Below are 16,625 nucleotides of genomic sequence, written 5' to 3'. Positions count from 1 at the left end.
TCGGACTAGATGATCTGCCCAGGTCCCTTCCGACCCTAGAAACTATGAAACTATGAAACTATTTCTGTTTACAGTTGCTTAGGAATTTATTTAAAACATAGCAGATAATTTATTATGCAATAATATATCTTTCTGGATAAAATATTCTGTATTTGAATTGAATATTTTGATTAATTCATATACAGAAAAATCATACTGCTTCATATAAAAGTGTATTAGATTTTTGGACGATAGATGTCACTGTTCAGTCACACAATGGAACACTGAAATAGCCTTGTGTTCATGCAGTGACCTTTCCACACTATTTTCAGATCAAATCATTTTCTCACATACAATAAATCTTTGTCACTTCTGCATCCTTTAGGCTCTCAATTGTGTCTACATTTCTTAATGGCCATAGAGTGTCTGAATGCAGTATGCATAGTATGGGGAGTGGGATCTGTCCTTACCAATGCTGTATAGTCACTGTAACACAGACAACAAAAATCTGTTTTGTAATAGTTAGAGTTTTCTAATAGGCCTAGGACAGCATCCAACAACTCTGCATTTTTGGTAAGTTCTTAAAATAAATATTTCCATTTAACTGATAGTTAGAAAAAATAAGTCTGCTCTATAAGGCCTTCAAGAATTGCATAAAACTGTATTTTTTATGCTTGTAGTTCTGGTACCCTGAAAACTCTAATGTTTCTATCTCCAAATTTGTTATAAGGTTGACAATCACTGTGTTAATCTGAGCACCTAGTTCATCTCCTTTATGTTAAAAATCAGTCTGGCTTCAAGCATTTTCTCAAAGGCATTGTTCCCATCTGCGAACTGAACTAGGACACTGATTGAACTGAGTGAAATGAGCTCGTTCAACACATGCTTCAACACATCCACCCCATCCATAATGAATTGAGTTTGTCTCAAGTCCACCACCAGCACTCTCCATATGTCAGTTGTTTTCCCCTCATGATACCTATCTCATAATTCAGAATTCAAGCAATGTAAGATGATAGTAGGAAGGCTAGTTCAACTATATCCATTTTTTTTTTTTGTCCAACTTGGTCCTAAATTGGTTCAGTTTTCACCCAGTATTAAATCCATAAAGGTAGCTTAAACTGCTACTTAATCATTTGTAGCCTATTTGGATTATTCTGAAATGCTAACACAACAGCTACATTTGAAACCTGGCTGGGGATTTTCACACTTGCTTCCTTAGGGCACCCAGATCTGCTGCGTCCTAGCTGGAAAACTTCAGCTAAAGTGATTTCCAGGTGTGCCAAAGCTTTTTCTTGTTTAATTTCTCTAGTTAAAGAATCCTTTTCACCTTCAGATCTAAAGTCGCTGACTTCACAACACCTCTTACTCCCTACCTATCTGAGAAAAAGGGACCCAAATTTGAAGGCCTAGTTCACAGTGTAAAGTAAAGCACAGCCAGTAGACTGTTGGGTGACCTGATTAATCAAAATGTTTCTGAATTATTAATGGCATCACGGAGTGTAACAATAGGAGAGAGTAGTAATAGGATTGAATGGAAGGAGTGTGACCTGGCAGATGGAGCAGGGGATTATGACAGGCTTCAGAAACTCGTGGGTTCTGGTTCTGATTCAGCCACAGCTTTTCAGTATAAGACAGTGCAAGAAACTTGGGAGCAAGACTCTGATCTCACACCCATACTATTGCACTCTGCTCCACTCCCCTGCAGTGTGCTTGTACTGGTTTATACCAGTGTCTAATTCATCCGTTTCTTAATTACATGCTGCCCCAGTTCTGCCATGAGCACTGAGTGTCATAATGCTTTCCCACTTCCCTCAGGGATTAGTTGTTTCGGTCTTTGTTGCCAAAGCATGCACAGCTCTGTAGATGACACTTACTATAGACACATTCAGTATCATTATCAGCTTTACCTTTCTGTAACTGGCTTTTTGATCCTCATTGCCATCCTTGGAAGTGGCAGATTTGAAAACTGTTTCTAAAGCTCTATAAATATTTCTTTATTCTGTGCAGAAACCCTGAGGTGAAATGCAGACCACTACTGCAGTCCATGTGCATGGTCTTTCTTTTCCAGAAGTTTAAAATGTTTCAGTGAAAGAAGATGTCTTCTTTTAAAAAACCTAAAAATAACGGTTGTTTATTTCTGGTGGCTAAGGATAAATTTTTACCTATGAGGAGTCCTTTGGTCAGGCCATTTTCTTATGATCAAAGCCAGAAAACATGTGCCATTGCTTCTTGAGTCCCATTAGCTCAGAGGTCAGTGTCTTACATGGTCCATGCACCACAAAGAGGTAAACTTCTGCAAAGGTGGGAGTGCCGGATGCATGCACATGCTAGAATTCCCATGTACCTCCTTGACTCAGATTAATACCCGAGCAAGCTAATGATATAATTAGACTCAATCATGCTTCATGTATTTGTAGGCTTCTGATTTATTTTTTGTTTCCCCAGGTTATCAATGCAATTGCCTCTCTCAATACACGGGAAGAAACTGTGAATCGGAAATTACAGCCTGTTTTCCAAATCCATGTCGAAATGGAGGGTCATGTGATCCCATAGGCAATGCCTTCATTTGCAACTGCAAAAGTGGGCTAACAGGAGTAACGTAAGTGAGCTTATTCCAGAGCGTGAATGTAGAGTCTGAATTATCTTAATAATAGGGCTTTCTGTACAGGATATATGGTACTCCAAGCCAGTGGTACGTAAAACCATATGACCAATGCAAGTGGCTTACTCAAAGCCCTGGTTAACACACCCAAGAAACCTGCAAGGTCAAGGTTTTAAAAATGGGTATCCCATAAAGCAAGTGGAAGGTGATGTTTTTGAAAATCAGGTCACCCTGATTATCAAGCCCCCCTGATTTAGGAGCCTATGTTAATGCTGTGGAAAACCCCCCCTATAATCAGCCCCTCAACTTTCTGCTTTTATCACCCATCTCTTCTCCTGTTTTTTGTTAACCTCCTTGCTTACCAGTTTTCTTCCTTGTTTCAAATTCTAGTTTCCAGTTTTCTGCCCTCTCTAATATTTATGTATCCTGTTGCCAGTCCTATATAATGTTATCAAATCATCATTACCCACTCTTTACACTTATTAGTCCACATAATTTTGTTTAATATGCTACAGGAGAATCCAAAACACCTGCAGAAAAGCAAGCACCTTCCACTGCATTCCATGCCCCTGATTCCTCACTTAGTTGTTCCATCTTTTTTGGGGGGGGGGGGGGGGGGGGGTTTACTTACTGAAAGTAATAGTTGCACCAACATAACACATGCCCTCTTATATCAGGTCAAAGGAGCTTTTTCCTGAAGAGAAGAATTAAACAAATATCTTTCCTGTATATTTTCTTGTCACTTACATAAAAAGCAGTGGAATTATTTTCCACCTCTGGAAGGTTTTAAATGTCATAATGTGGCTGGATAATAATATGATCGTTTGTCAAGAGTTGACAGTGTATAAAACAAAACTGCTATCTTGACAACTTAAGTAATTAATCATGGGCTGTGTTGTTTGCTAATTATCTGTATCCACATCTTGCTCTTTTAAGGTGTGAAGAAGATATCAATGAATGTGAGAGAGAGGAATGTGAAAATGGTGGCTCCTGTGTCAACATTTTTGGTTCATTTCTATGTAATTGCACTCCTGGGTACGTGGGACAGTATTGTGGGCTTAGGCCTGTTGTGGTACCCAACATCCAAGCTGGACACTCCTATGTTGGGAAGGAAGAGCTCATAGGAATATCAGTGGTCCTTTTTGTCATCTTTGTGTTGATCGTCTTGTTTATAGTTTTCCGCAAAAAAGTATTCAGGAAAAACTATTCACGTAACAACATCACCCTGGTGCAGGACCCAGCTACTGCTGCCCTGCTCAACAAGAGCAATGGGATCCAGTTCAAAAACATAAGGAACAGTGGGGACAGTAGGAATATCTACCAGGAGGTTGGGCCGCCTCAAGTTCCTGTGAGGCCAATGGCCTACACGCCTTGCTTCCAGAGTGACTCGCGGAACAACTTGGACAAGATAGTTGATGGACTTGGAGTTGAGCATCAGGAGATGACAACTTTTCACCCAGAATCTCCTCGAATATTAACAGCAAGGCGGGGTGTGGTGGTGTGTAGTGTGGCTCCCAATCTGCCAGCCGTGTCTCCCTGTCGATCCGATTGTGACTCCATCAGGAAGAGTACCTGGGATGCTGGGACTGAAAGTGAGTAGTGTGGTAGACAGCACCTGATGTGTAGTGTTTCCTTTCTTTTCTGTCTCGTGCAATAAGAGCTCTTGTCAATGCAGCTCAAGGTTGGCAGAATGAACCAGCCTGTGCTGTCAGGTTAATGCTTTACAAGGTTGATGAAGAACCATTAATGAAGCTTGTTTAAAGCAACAGAATTAACGCACTTGCACTTGTTACATTTAGTTTATTTCTGATGGCATGTAATTTGGATCAGTCTGGGTATACATGTGCTCTACTTTAATATATCAGTATGACGAACCACTGGGCCAGAAAGACTCGATAGGGTGATTGGCTTGAAAGCTTTTGTTACATGATTCTGTCCAAGCATATTTCTATGGAAAAGGTAAATTTTAGGAGACATTGTATATACATTTCTTAAATCTGAGCTCTCTCATACCTTGAACAATCAGTCTCCCAAAAGAAAATTAGTACTATATTGGGGACACACTTAAAAAGGTTTTTGCAAGAAACAATCTTCTACAAGCACGTGAATGGATTGATAAATATTTGCTTATATTTGTGAAACAAGTCAGAACTGCTCCTAGACTCATATTTTCAGTTTGTCACCTTCACATTGGCATTAAACTTTAAACTCTTCATACCATCTGTTACCATTATTGTTAAGTCTTTTGGACTTCCAATGCACCTCTTCCCTTTTCACTGATGGCAAGATACATTTTCCATTCTGGTATGATTTATTGTAGACATAGGGACATGACCCATGCTATCATAGCAGGATGTACCAATTTTTAGGGAACCTTATATTAGGGCCCAGTGTTCCCTGCAAATTAGGGTTTGCATTACAGCATGGGTCTCAGGTGTTTTTTGTCATCATCTTTATTGTTCTTCTTAGGATATGGACAAGCTCTTAACTACTTTAAAAGGGGAAGGAGAGTTGCCATCTGGGGTGATGCACTGCATGCTAGAATTTATCTGTTACATCTGCATGCTCCTTTACATCTGCGTGCTCCTTTAGTGATACAGGTTAGCTGTACCACCTTAACTTTGACCCTGAGCAAATCAAGTTTAAAGTGCAGCAGTTTTGCTAAACTTGTATTGTTTCAAGATAATGAAAATATAACAGTTGTATTGGATCCATATCTTTTGATGGCTATCACTTCTACATCTGTCTATGCTCCACTCCCCCCAAAACAATCATATCAATCTTTTTTCTGATACTCTTTAAAACTGTAGATGTTCACATTAAGTAACGCCCTCCCCACCCACCCCCATCTCCCTTCCCCCTTATAAAGGAGCCTGATTCTGTAACATTTAATTCCACCTGACTAGTTTCACTGTTCTGGAAATTATGAATTGAGAAGAAAGGGACCAACACAGGCATTGCTTACCTTTGTATTACAACCCTTGTGATTTCTCTATGCAGCACAAGTTGCAGCTGAGGTCAGAAGTTTCACTGAATACATTTCTAAATTGATTTAACTGTAATTCTCAAACCTGGAGGTGTTGTGTTCAAATTGGACTTCCTATCTCTGTGGCAGACAATCACATGCCCAGATAAAGGAGTCACTTTCTTACCTTTAAATACAGCTTTGTTGACTGAAAGAACACATATCTAAATATACTTTTCTATTTTATTCAATTCTGCATTGGTTGTTTTATCATACTTATATACCAGACTCAGATTCAAAAAGGGATTTAGAAACCTAACGCTTTTTTTAAATCAGTAGTGATTTAGGTGCCCAAATACTTCTGTGAATCTGGACATGAAAGCCTATTACAGAACATTTCTATGTTACTTTTTATGATGGCCCAAATAATAAATGATTGAGTATATATATATTTGTGTGAGTTTAATTATATGTCTCAAGATGTAATGGTTTTGTGACTTTAAGCATAGGGAGAGAGCATTTATACCATAATGTGTAGTTCAATTAGGTATTCTTGGCTAAAAATAGACAATCGCTTTGATTTGCACCAGAGCATCTTGGGGCACACCAAATCCAGACTTTACAGACAATCAAGCTCAATGCCCTACATTAATTACCTGTGAATTATTTAAATTTACACTTTGCCTTGGAACAACCATAGCTAATTTGACTTAATTGTCATTTAGACCTCATGTGTACATGGCTGGACTGTGCATGTTTTGGTGCAAGTTACAGGACTGAGTCAATACGTCTCCCACCAAGCCAATTGTCTCTTTTTAGTCCTTCAGAACGGTGCAGGAAATAGAAGAAATTGTTAAGTGCTTGAAGCTCCTTCAATGAAAAGCACTGTAAATACAAGGTATAATCTACTACTTATTAGGGGCAGAGCAATTAGGCTCTGCTGAAAAGACCCAGGATGTGAATGAAAAGATTCTCATCAAATTCAGTGGGCTTTGAATCTCCCTTTAGTGTGACTCAGTCCCTTGAAGGTGAATAGCAGAGATAAGTGTAACTGTGATTGTATGAGCTGTTTATACCACCAGTTGTAGATCATAATTTTGTTTGGTGCAGAATCCAATACAGCAGCTTCTTCAGGGCTTATGCTGTTATCAGCCATTTGAAAACTTTTTAACTACTAGTAAAGTGTTTCAGCCATCTGATATCTTTATATCTTGATTGGCCATCTTGTTGACCATTTAGTCATTTCCTGGGTCAATAAATTATTTTATCTGGAAAAAGCAAAAAAAAAAAAAAAAAAAAAAAAAAAAACCCTACTTATTTGTAGCATTTAAATGAGTGTGGTGGTATAAATGCACGTTTCTACACAGTACCATTTTGCTTTGTTTTTGCTATCAATGAAGGTAAAGGGATTGATGAAGCTGAAGAAGTGACCTGTTTTGCAGGAAGTAATAAAGGCAGCAACTCTGAAGTTCAGTCTCTCAGCTCCTTCCAGTCAGACTCGGGCGATGATAATGGTAAGAAATGATTATAGCTTTACAATACTGGGGACAAGTAATTGTTGGGAAAGTTGCTGACTTTTTTAACTGTTCCTTCATAGAACCATAGATAAATAGGGAATGGCTCTCGGGAGTTCACGTAGCCCAATCCCATGCTCAGTGTAGGATCATCCCTGTATAAACCATCCAAGAAAATGTTTGTCTAACCTGTACTCACCTTCCAATGATGTCAGTCTGTTCTGATGCTTGCCCTCAGAAACAGAAAGTTCTTCCTAATATCTACCATATTTCTTTGACTATGACTCGTGCTAAATTGAAATATTTTTTGTAAATGTAATATTTCTTACATTCAAATTTAAAAGGGCATTCTACCCCTGTAAATGTGTATTTATTGAATTTGTTCTTAAATAAAGCATCATAAAAATAGGGAGTATTTTACATTCGAGGGGAGCCTTACCAAGGAATGTGGTAAGCATCTTGGGAATCTATCCAAAGTCCACCTACAGAGGCAGGGTGGTAGGAGATCCAGTAAAGTCTGAGCAGAGACTTGGGGACCAGGAATAGAAATCCTCTCTCTGTGCTCCAAGCTGTTGTACCGAAGACCCACCTTTACAAGAATCTTCAAGATTTTGGGACCCAGGCAGGGCAACTTCCCCAAAATACCATGGTCATGAGCTTGGATATAGGATTTTGATGACTACAAAAGCAGTGTTTTTCCTTCTTGGAGCAGGACTTTTCATTTTTCATGAGTCAGTTCAAAGAAAAACTTTGTGGGGGTTTTAAAGTCTCATTCAAAGTCCCCCCAAGCCCCATTACCTTTCAGTACGCAGCAGTGAGCAACTTCTGATGACTTGGTCTAAGCTACTAATCTCAGCTAGATGAATGATAACACTCTCTTAAACCTCCCCTCCAAGGAAGTGTTTTGCTTGCCTGCATACCCTAGATCATAATCTTTTTATTTGACATGGGCAAAATAATATACGAGCTGAGTGAAACCTACAAGGGCAGATCAAACTAGCAGTGGTCTGAGAAAAGGCAAGATGCTTCTGCCAGGCAGCAATGACGGATGTTGTGGATGTCTTATTCATATCCACCAGCGAGATTATCACAAAGAAACTGCACACAGAATCTTCAAGAGCTAGTTAATGAACTGTCTGGACATTCATTCCCCAGCCATCTTGTGTAGCTCTTCCCAAGGTACTCTTAAATATTAGAAAGAGCACTTACAGTGAAGTGCACTCACAGCTTTTTGATTCAGTTGTGGCCTTTTTCCTCTGACAAGCAGCACAGACATTATTTCTAAGTCCATGAATGATTTTTTTCATGGAAAAAATGGTTCTTCTCTTCATTATTATTTCTTTAGACTGTTTGCTTATTTCCTTATATTATCCTGACACACAAAATCACTTTTCCTACCAACCAATTTTTAATTAGTGCAAATACTAGCCTTTCAGGTATGTGGACCTGGTTCCATTTAACTCAATGACAAAACTCCTACAGAGAACAAGATAGCACTCTTTGTACCCATGCAGTTGTTGTGGAAGCAGTATTAAAATATGGCTTTTAAAGATAAGACTTCTTGTTCAAGGTCTAAAGTCATCAAGTCTCTGATGCCCTCAAAGAAAATCAGGAAAGCTATTAAGTCTTGTGAGTTATCCTACAGTTGTTAGCACAGGTCAGCATGGATTGGCTCTTGTGAGTTTTTTCAGTGTAGAGACCCAAAAAATGAACATAGCCATAAACTGGCAAAGGCATACAGAATCTTAGAGTCAGAAAAATGGGACAGGAAGGGGCATCTAGAGGTTATCTAGCCCAACCCACTGCCAAAGGCAAGATCATTCCTATCCAAACCACCCTGTACAAGTATTTGCATTGCAGTTTCTTATCTGTCTTATCTAAACTGAGGAAAGAATAGGGGGATGAGGGCTATCAGTGTCCTGCCACTGCAAAAGTCATTAAAATATATCTAAGGGGTCCAAGGAAGAGGGCCTCAATGGAGAAAAGCAACCTCCACCCCTCCCTAACAATCCATACCAATGGAACATGGGGTAAAATTTCTTCCTGATCACCTTGGAGTTTTAATCCCAGCAGGAGCATTAATACACCCTGTCAAGTGCTTCTGAAGAAGAGGGAAAACCTCTGACACCTGTTGCAAAAGGAGGGGAAAATAATTCCTTTCCAGCATCATGTGGCAACCAGCGATGCCCAGAAGCATGAGGAAGACTAACCACCCTGCAACCTAGGGGCAAAAACATACCTCCATACATCAGACTTCCTAACTAGAGACCTGAACTTCCTTTTCTGTATCCCCTTCATAAACACTTACCTAAGCTGTTTAATCTTCTTTTTATAACTAAATTGGATGTAGCATTCTGTCTTGTGTTCCTGCTGCTGAGCATGGTCCTCTCTGTTATCCACATGGCCATATTCATGCACATGCATACATACATTTAAGGTTGAAGGAATATCACCTGCTTGAGCCAGCAAATGCCTCTTCACCCCATCATTCTATTCCACCTCCTGCTCCTGTGTTTCAAAGGTTAATAAAGGAATCAACCTGAACCCACAGTACTGTTTAGCAAGCATTCGTCAAGGAGGGAGAAAGGGGTGACTGTTATTGAACTTCTTCCTTTGCAGGATGACCTTGATGTTACCTGCAGCCCTCGGTGTCTTCTTTTAAGTTTGGATAATGAAAACACCCAGGTTGTGTGATGGGAATTATTGAAGAGAGCACCATGTCATGACAATTGTTAGTAAAACTAGGTAGGATTTTTCATTTTGCAGTGACTCAGGAGACTTACTCAGCATCATGAAGTAAGCAAGCTTGTCTTGCTAGAGCTTTGAAGCCCCCCTGCAAAAATACTATTCCAAACACAAGTCTTTCCTGCTTTTTCACAACAGAAGCACTACTACACGTGTAGGCAGTAGCCGTTCACTCAGCCATTCATCAATGGGATCTTCTCTGGGGCTTCCATTGCCTTGGTGGGTTTTTCTCACCACTCTTATGTTTCCTGTGAATGGTTTTAATCAAGTCGATTTTTTTCTCATGTCTATCTTAATAATTTCTGATGCATTTAAATTGTTCATCCCAATGTGCCCTGCTCAGAATAATTAGTTTTAATTTTTATCATCAAAATGAGATGCAATGTCTTAAGATTTCTTATTAACCTGAAAGGGAAGAAGATGCCTGCTCTCAGCAAAATGGCTTTGAGCTGACTTTAAAGGCAAGTTACAATTTCCTATGCGAATAATAAGAATGGGTGGGCTGAGGGAAACTTAAATTGAATGGCCCCTGACAGCAGGCTGTCCAAGGCCCTCAGTTTCTTCCAAAAAGCTAGAGCTGTTCTTGGATATGATACACACTAAGTAAGAAGGGGAGATGGTTCCCTCCAGATCAGTGTGAGGAAGCTGAAAGCATAGCCTTTGCAAGCCATCAGAGTTGCCTCTTTCGACCATTCTCAGAACTTGACTCGGGTCCCCAAACTCACTGTCTGCCAAGAGGATGCATGGCTGTCCCTGATTTTTAGGGCGTTGTTTTTCACTCTCTAGTTATGTGTGGCTCATGGGTACCTGGTATGAGCATGAGTCTTTCTTCAGGTTTTGCCTGTTTTCATTAGCAGTAGAGTAGACAAGCCTTTATTCTGTCTCAACTTCTGTGGTCCAAATCTTGTGCTGGTCAACTGCAAGGGGGAAGCTGAGATTTTTTTTTAACAGGTTTGCTTTAATCATAATCACATGGAAGAATGCATTGAAGGGCTGCTCTGGAAAGACAACTCTCTATTTCTGGGGAAACAGATAATTAAATAATGTCTAACAAGTCCTCTACTCTCTGTAATCCATGATGCATTAGCCAGAATGGGGCTGCATCCCTGATGGATCAGTAACATCAGCACAGCTTGCAGATATGTGTTTATTTGATTAACCTTAAATGCCTACTGCCAGGGTTGTGGATGTTGCCTTGGTTAACATGATATACCCCCAGTCCTTTGCTCCAAATTTAATGGCAGCCTCAAAAAGGTTAGCATATATTTTATTGTTGCTATTATTCCATTTCCTCTATTTACTGCCTATCCGTGAGCAAAAATGAAAGGACTCAAACACCTTGATAATAGAGACTATTTTTGGCTCAGTAGCAAGACCATTTTCTCCATTTTTACATAAGCATTAAGTTGAGTCATAGTCATTCAGGATGGAAAGATCACCCACAGATGAAGGGCCTCATCCAGCACCCATTGTACTTTGTAGGAACTCTCCCATTCTTTTCTGTGGGCTTTGGATCAGGCCTCAACTCCATGGTTGTAGCCCCTCAGTGTGGGGAAAAGCGGGATATTAATCCATGTGATCTGACCTCTTACAACGATTTGTTCTCAGGTGATATCAAGTGCTATTTTCCTGAGGTTCAGATAAGCATCTTAATGGTGCTACTCTGAAACCCAGAATGTTCTGGAGTCAGCTCATCCCTACATCCCAACCATCTCTGCAGTACCCTTTAGTCTTTTACCAACCAGAATCCAGACCAGTTACTTACTGGAAAATGTGTCTTTTGGCACAAGTGTTTGTGTAGAACCCACCAGAGATTCGCGAAAGCATTTTGTTTAACTGCGGTCAAAATTTGGGCTGAAACCACTAGACTGTGTCCTTTTAATTATAGAAACATTGCTGAATGTCCCTAAGGTGCTATCCTGCATGGTGTATACAGTAAATAAGTAAAACACTCCTATTAGAAAATAGATTAAGATGAAGCCTTAACACCCTTTCAGATCGACGCAATTGCCTAAAAGATAATGATCCGTTGGAGCATGCAGCACTGTCTCTGGAGGCCTTTAAATAAGAATTAATTAGAGATTAGTGTCAGGTAGACGAGATACTGCTTCAGTTAATTGAATCAGTTGGACAGTCCCCTTTGAATTTATGAGCTGATATCCATCATTGCATATGCCTTTTTGGAAGTTGTAGTTTGGAATTTATCACCGTTTGCCAATCCATTCTAAAAATGCATAGAGGATTATCTGGAATGAAATGTCCTGTGAACCACTACATAATTCATGAATGAGTTGGCAGCTTTTTTTTAATGTCAGTTCTGTCAGTTTAAAAGAATTTATTGTGGTAACATAAAATGTGTGTTTTAAATACTAACCTAAAGCTGTCCTTCCCCTCCCTTTATTTTCTGCTCTCCCTCCCCTGCAAGCTTCCATAGTGACTGTCATACAGCTTGTCAACAATGTAGTTGACACTATAGAAAATGAAGGTATTTATTTATTTTTCTTTATTATTCTGCCACTGCTTCCTTTTTTCTTTGTGAAACCTTACCGTAGAACCTCACTAATTTACACTGACCAGCAAACCCACTGCAATTAACTTATTTCTAAATGAACATGCTCACAAACAAACACGAGAAAATAAGAGCTAGAGTGATGTATTTGGACTACATCAGGTGACATACAGCCCAATGAAAGGTATATAGGGATTGATCCTGCTCTATTCAAGTCAACAGGATATTTTTTTCATTGGCTTGAATGAAAGAAGGATCAAGTTCATAACGTAGCCAAATAGCTGCATCGATCCTACATGAAGAAGCTGAGATAACAGGGAGTATGTGTGGGGACTGTTCTACCCGTGATTGCACAGAGGCTGTGTCTTTTACTCAGGAACTGGGGACTATAGATTGGTAAGGACATGGCTAGTTTGTCTTAAAATAACACAGTGCCACTGTATGTGTTGTTCAGGAAATCACAGGTGTTATGACAACAGTATTGTGTGCCAGTCAGTCAGGGTAAGGCCTACAATCGCCCTTTGGCATTAATGTGAATGGAGCACTGGATTTGACTTGGGACACCTGAGCTGTAATCTCAGCTCTTCCATTGGCCCCCTGGATGATTTTGGGCATTTCACTTTTCCTCCCAATGCCTCAGTTACCCAGCCTGTCAAGACAGAGGTATTGTTAGTGTATTGTCAGGGCAGTTCATTTCATCTGAATTGCTAGGATGTACACTGGGATGTACTAATACTTTTGCTTCCTTATTTCCTGAGTTGTAAGGACATGTCTTTCACAGTTGTCTCATTATGCAGTATCATTTAAAAAATAGAAACAAAAAATAGAAACAAAAGAAAGCTTTAAGTAACCAGTGTTAGCTCATCAAATAAACTTCACTCTGCAAAAAAGAAAGCAAGGAAAACCACCAACATGGCACCCCAGTCACCTTGGACAGATGCTTAAGACCTCAGGCCTGTCCTACAAGTCAGTGGGAAGTGTGGGCTATGCAAGTCAGCAAATTAGTGAGGTTCTACCAGAGAGTGAAAATATACAGCTCCTAAAGTAACTTGACCTGGGTACCATGTCTTTGTACTGACTGAAGACAGCTGGATTGATAGCATAATGCTGGTTACAAAAAGAGTGTGCACAATATTTGTATGTTCAGGGTCCTCGCAACCTGCAAGCCCCTTACCCCCTCCCCAGGCACACATCAGAGACCAGTTTTCGGCTAGCATGCTATTAACTGATCAGGTTCCGTCACCATGTAAACTGTACATCCTGCCTGGTGTTGAGTGAGAGTTCTGTGCAGTAATGAATGATAATAAATAGTCTGAAAGGTCCCCCACCCCATTTATCTCAGTCCTGGCTGGGTAACATAAATTCACAGGTTTTAAGGCCATTAAACAACCATTATGATGATATATTCTGCCATTCTGCAATAATGCAATCCAGAATTGTTACCCCATAGTTTCCTGCATGTAGCCCAGCACCTCGTGGTTGAATTAGAACATCTCTTTCAGATAACATAGCAACTTGTTCTCTTCTGCTGTTTAACATAAAACCTCCCCACACTGAAATGCCTTTCTCCCCAGCAGCTGACACGGCAGAGCAGTTTGCAGCCCTTGGGCATGGAGTGGTGGGGCACAGATCCTTCAGTTTCTTAGCTGGCAGTTGCATTAAATAGATTTGTTTTGGTTCTATTAAGGTCCTTACGCTAGGCCCATCATTGTGGTATCTGATGGATGTAAATTTGTTTGAAGGAGCCCTGAGAATGGCAGATATGTATATGTCTGTTTCAAAGTGAATGAGAAAAATGGACTTTGCAGTTTTAAACCTCACAGCTCTTTGTACTAAGAATTCTAGCTCTGATTTAATTTCATATCTATTCAAGAATGGCAAATAATTATGATGATGAGAGAAGAGGAATATGACTTATTGATACAAATGACACTGTAATTTATCCACTTATGCCTATATTTGACTGGTCCAGTTTATCTTGCACATTAAAATATAGAACAATTAAAAATGCTGCTTAAACAGCATAGAACCAGCTGTATTTTGGAAGTATGCATGCCATAAGAGTTTTATATTTTCACATGTAATCCTGTCCTGGTAACAAGCTTTGAATTACCAGTTTTTACTTTCCACTTTGTGTCTGACAGTGTCTGTTATGGATCAAGGACAGAACTACAACAGAGGTGACTTTTCTGAGACACTTTTTGCCTGTTGGACTCTTCCAGGGAGGGGAGGGCACTGGTTTGGCTTCCTTGTTGTTGACATGCTTCATCTGTCTTCTCACTTACAAATGTTGTTGCGTCCAAGTTTTGCATGAGCGGTGCACTGAGTTTTGCCATCCAGTTCTTATTTCAGGGACCAGCTGAAGTTTTCAGTCTCTCAGTCATTCACTTTTTGTGTCTTTATACTTGCTTTTTTGAAAGGAGAGGTGGGGGCATTAGGTGGGATCTTGTGAGCATGCTGGATGTATATTTTAATCCTGGTGGAAAATATTAATTTGCAAATGTATAGCATTTTGGTTTCTTATACTCGTAATTTCTCATATAACTCGCTAGCATCCTTCTATATGAAATGCCTTACACTGGTCATGTTTTGTTCTTTGAATGTTTTTGTTGGCATTGTGACATGATGTTGTTTCTCCTCCCTCTGGTCAGAGCATGGCTGACCAGTGTTAATGAGCTATAACGCATGTTGATCGCATTACATCTGCAGTGTACATTTGTTGTGACTATAAGAGTTTGCTCTTTAATCACGAAGGAGCATGCAATAGATTTTTGGTTTTCTTAGAAAGTTATCCTCAGGGAGTCATTGTGGGTTTGTTTCCTGTTCCAGCTTATCATTGGGACACCTCTGATTGGATGCCAAACGCTCGCTTATCTGACATTGAGGAAGTGCCCAATTACGAAACCACGGATGGAGGCTCAGTTCATCACGGCAGCACAAGAGAGCTGGAGACAGATTACTACCTTGGCGGCTATGACATTGACAGCGACTACCCGCCTCCTCATGAAGAGGAGTTTTTAAGTCAGGACCAGTTACCGCCCCCTCTCCCTGAGGATTATCCAGACCAATATGAAGCCCTTCCACCGTCGCAGCCAGTTTCAATGGCCAGTACACTCAGCCCAGATTGCAGGCGACGGCCGCAGTTCCATCCTAGCCAATACCTCCCTCCTCATCAGTTCCCCAATGAGACAGACACTTCTGGGTCTCAGACTGGGAATGAATTTAGTACTTTTGCTGTGGTCCCAGGTCAGAAAGCAGAAAACATTAGTGCAGGTAAGATGCCCTTATCATTGCACAACTCTCTGGATGCCTCCTCATCCGATGTCTCAGCCAGCTGTGGCTTTGATGATTCTGAAGTGGCCATGAGTGACTATGAAAGCGTGGAGGAACTCAACCTGGACAATATTCACATTCCATTTGTGGAGACTCAGCAGCAGACACAAGTGTAAAGGAGACTTTTTCGTCATTTGGTCCAATTAACAGTATAAATATTGAGAAGAAATTTTGCTAAAGATGTATCTATATATATTGGGCAAGGCAGAAAGACAGTATAACTTACTATTAACTTGTTCAGAAATGATACTGTATGTGCAGATACAAAGAGACCTAGTGTGTTAAAAGTTATGCCGCAAAATTGTTACGGACAATCCAGAGAGTATGTACCTTGTATTTATTATCCAGCATATACAGAGTTTTTGAGTGAGGGGTCACAATTTCATTTTTAAGTTATCTTTCCCTTTTCTCCCCCAGTTTTGCATAGTATTGTATTATTAAAAGTGTTACAGTGTTATAATCTCCCCATAGTATTAGTGAACAGGTAAGGATATTTCCAACAGGTATTGTTGCATGACATTTTGTGTCAGGTGAAGAATAGAAGAAATTGATAATTTAGGCTGCCCTCAATCCTGACACAACATAGACCTAAACAGAAACACTTTTGATGCTGTTAAAATAGCATTTAAAAGTCATAGACGTCATAAAGAAGTGGGACTGGAAGGGACCTGCAGAGGTCATCTGGTCCAACCCCGTTCCTGAGGCTGAATCATCCCTATCCAAACCATCCCACATAAACCATAATCTAAACTCTACATATGAGTACCCTTAACCCTGACACAACATAGACATAACACCCTAACCTACCACAGGTAAAGCAGGGGAAACACAGCAGCCAACATCCTGCATCTATAAAAGGTTGTTAAATTATGCTCAAGAGGTCCGGGAAAGAGGGCCACCCCCCCCAAAAATCCCCTTAGTCTATACCAATGTGACCATGGGGTAAAATTCCTTCCTGAGCCCAAATATGGGAAT

At 40.1% G+C, this 16,625-nt stretch overlaps 1 protein-coding gene across 1 annotated transcript in view; it reads left to right on the top strand.

The window, feature by feature from the left end:
• The window catches only part of LOC102385662 (protocadherin Fat 3), a 641,364-nt gene extending 624,946 nt beyond the window's left edge, over positions 1-16,418 (top strand). Inside the window, 6 exon segments of the mRNA XM_025200838.1 lie at positions 2,428-2,581; positions 3,521-4,176; positions 6,950-7,063; positions 12,234-12,293; positions 14,462-14,497; positions 15,147-16,418. Coding sequence (XP_025056623.1) covers positions 2,428-2,581; positions 3,521-4,176; positions 6,950-7,063; positions 12,234-12,293; positions 14,462-14,497; positions 15,147-15,766 — 1,640 coding nt within the window. The 3' untranslated portion in view covers positions 15,767-16,418.
• The last annotated feature ends 207 nt before the right edge of the window (positions 16,419-16,625 follow it).

This window comes from Alligator sinensis, unplaced genomic scaffold (genome assembly GCF_000455745.1).
Source record: "Alligator sinensis unplaced genomic scaffold, ASM45574v1 scaffold602_1, whole genome shotgun sequence".
NCBI lineage: Eukaryota > Metazoa > Chordata > Crocodylia > Alligatoridae > Alligator > Alligator sinensis.
The sequence above is the reverse complement of the archived record's forward strand: the minus strand, read 5'-3'. Positions and strand labels throughout refer to the sequence as shown.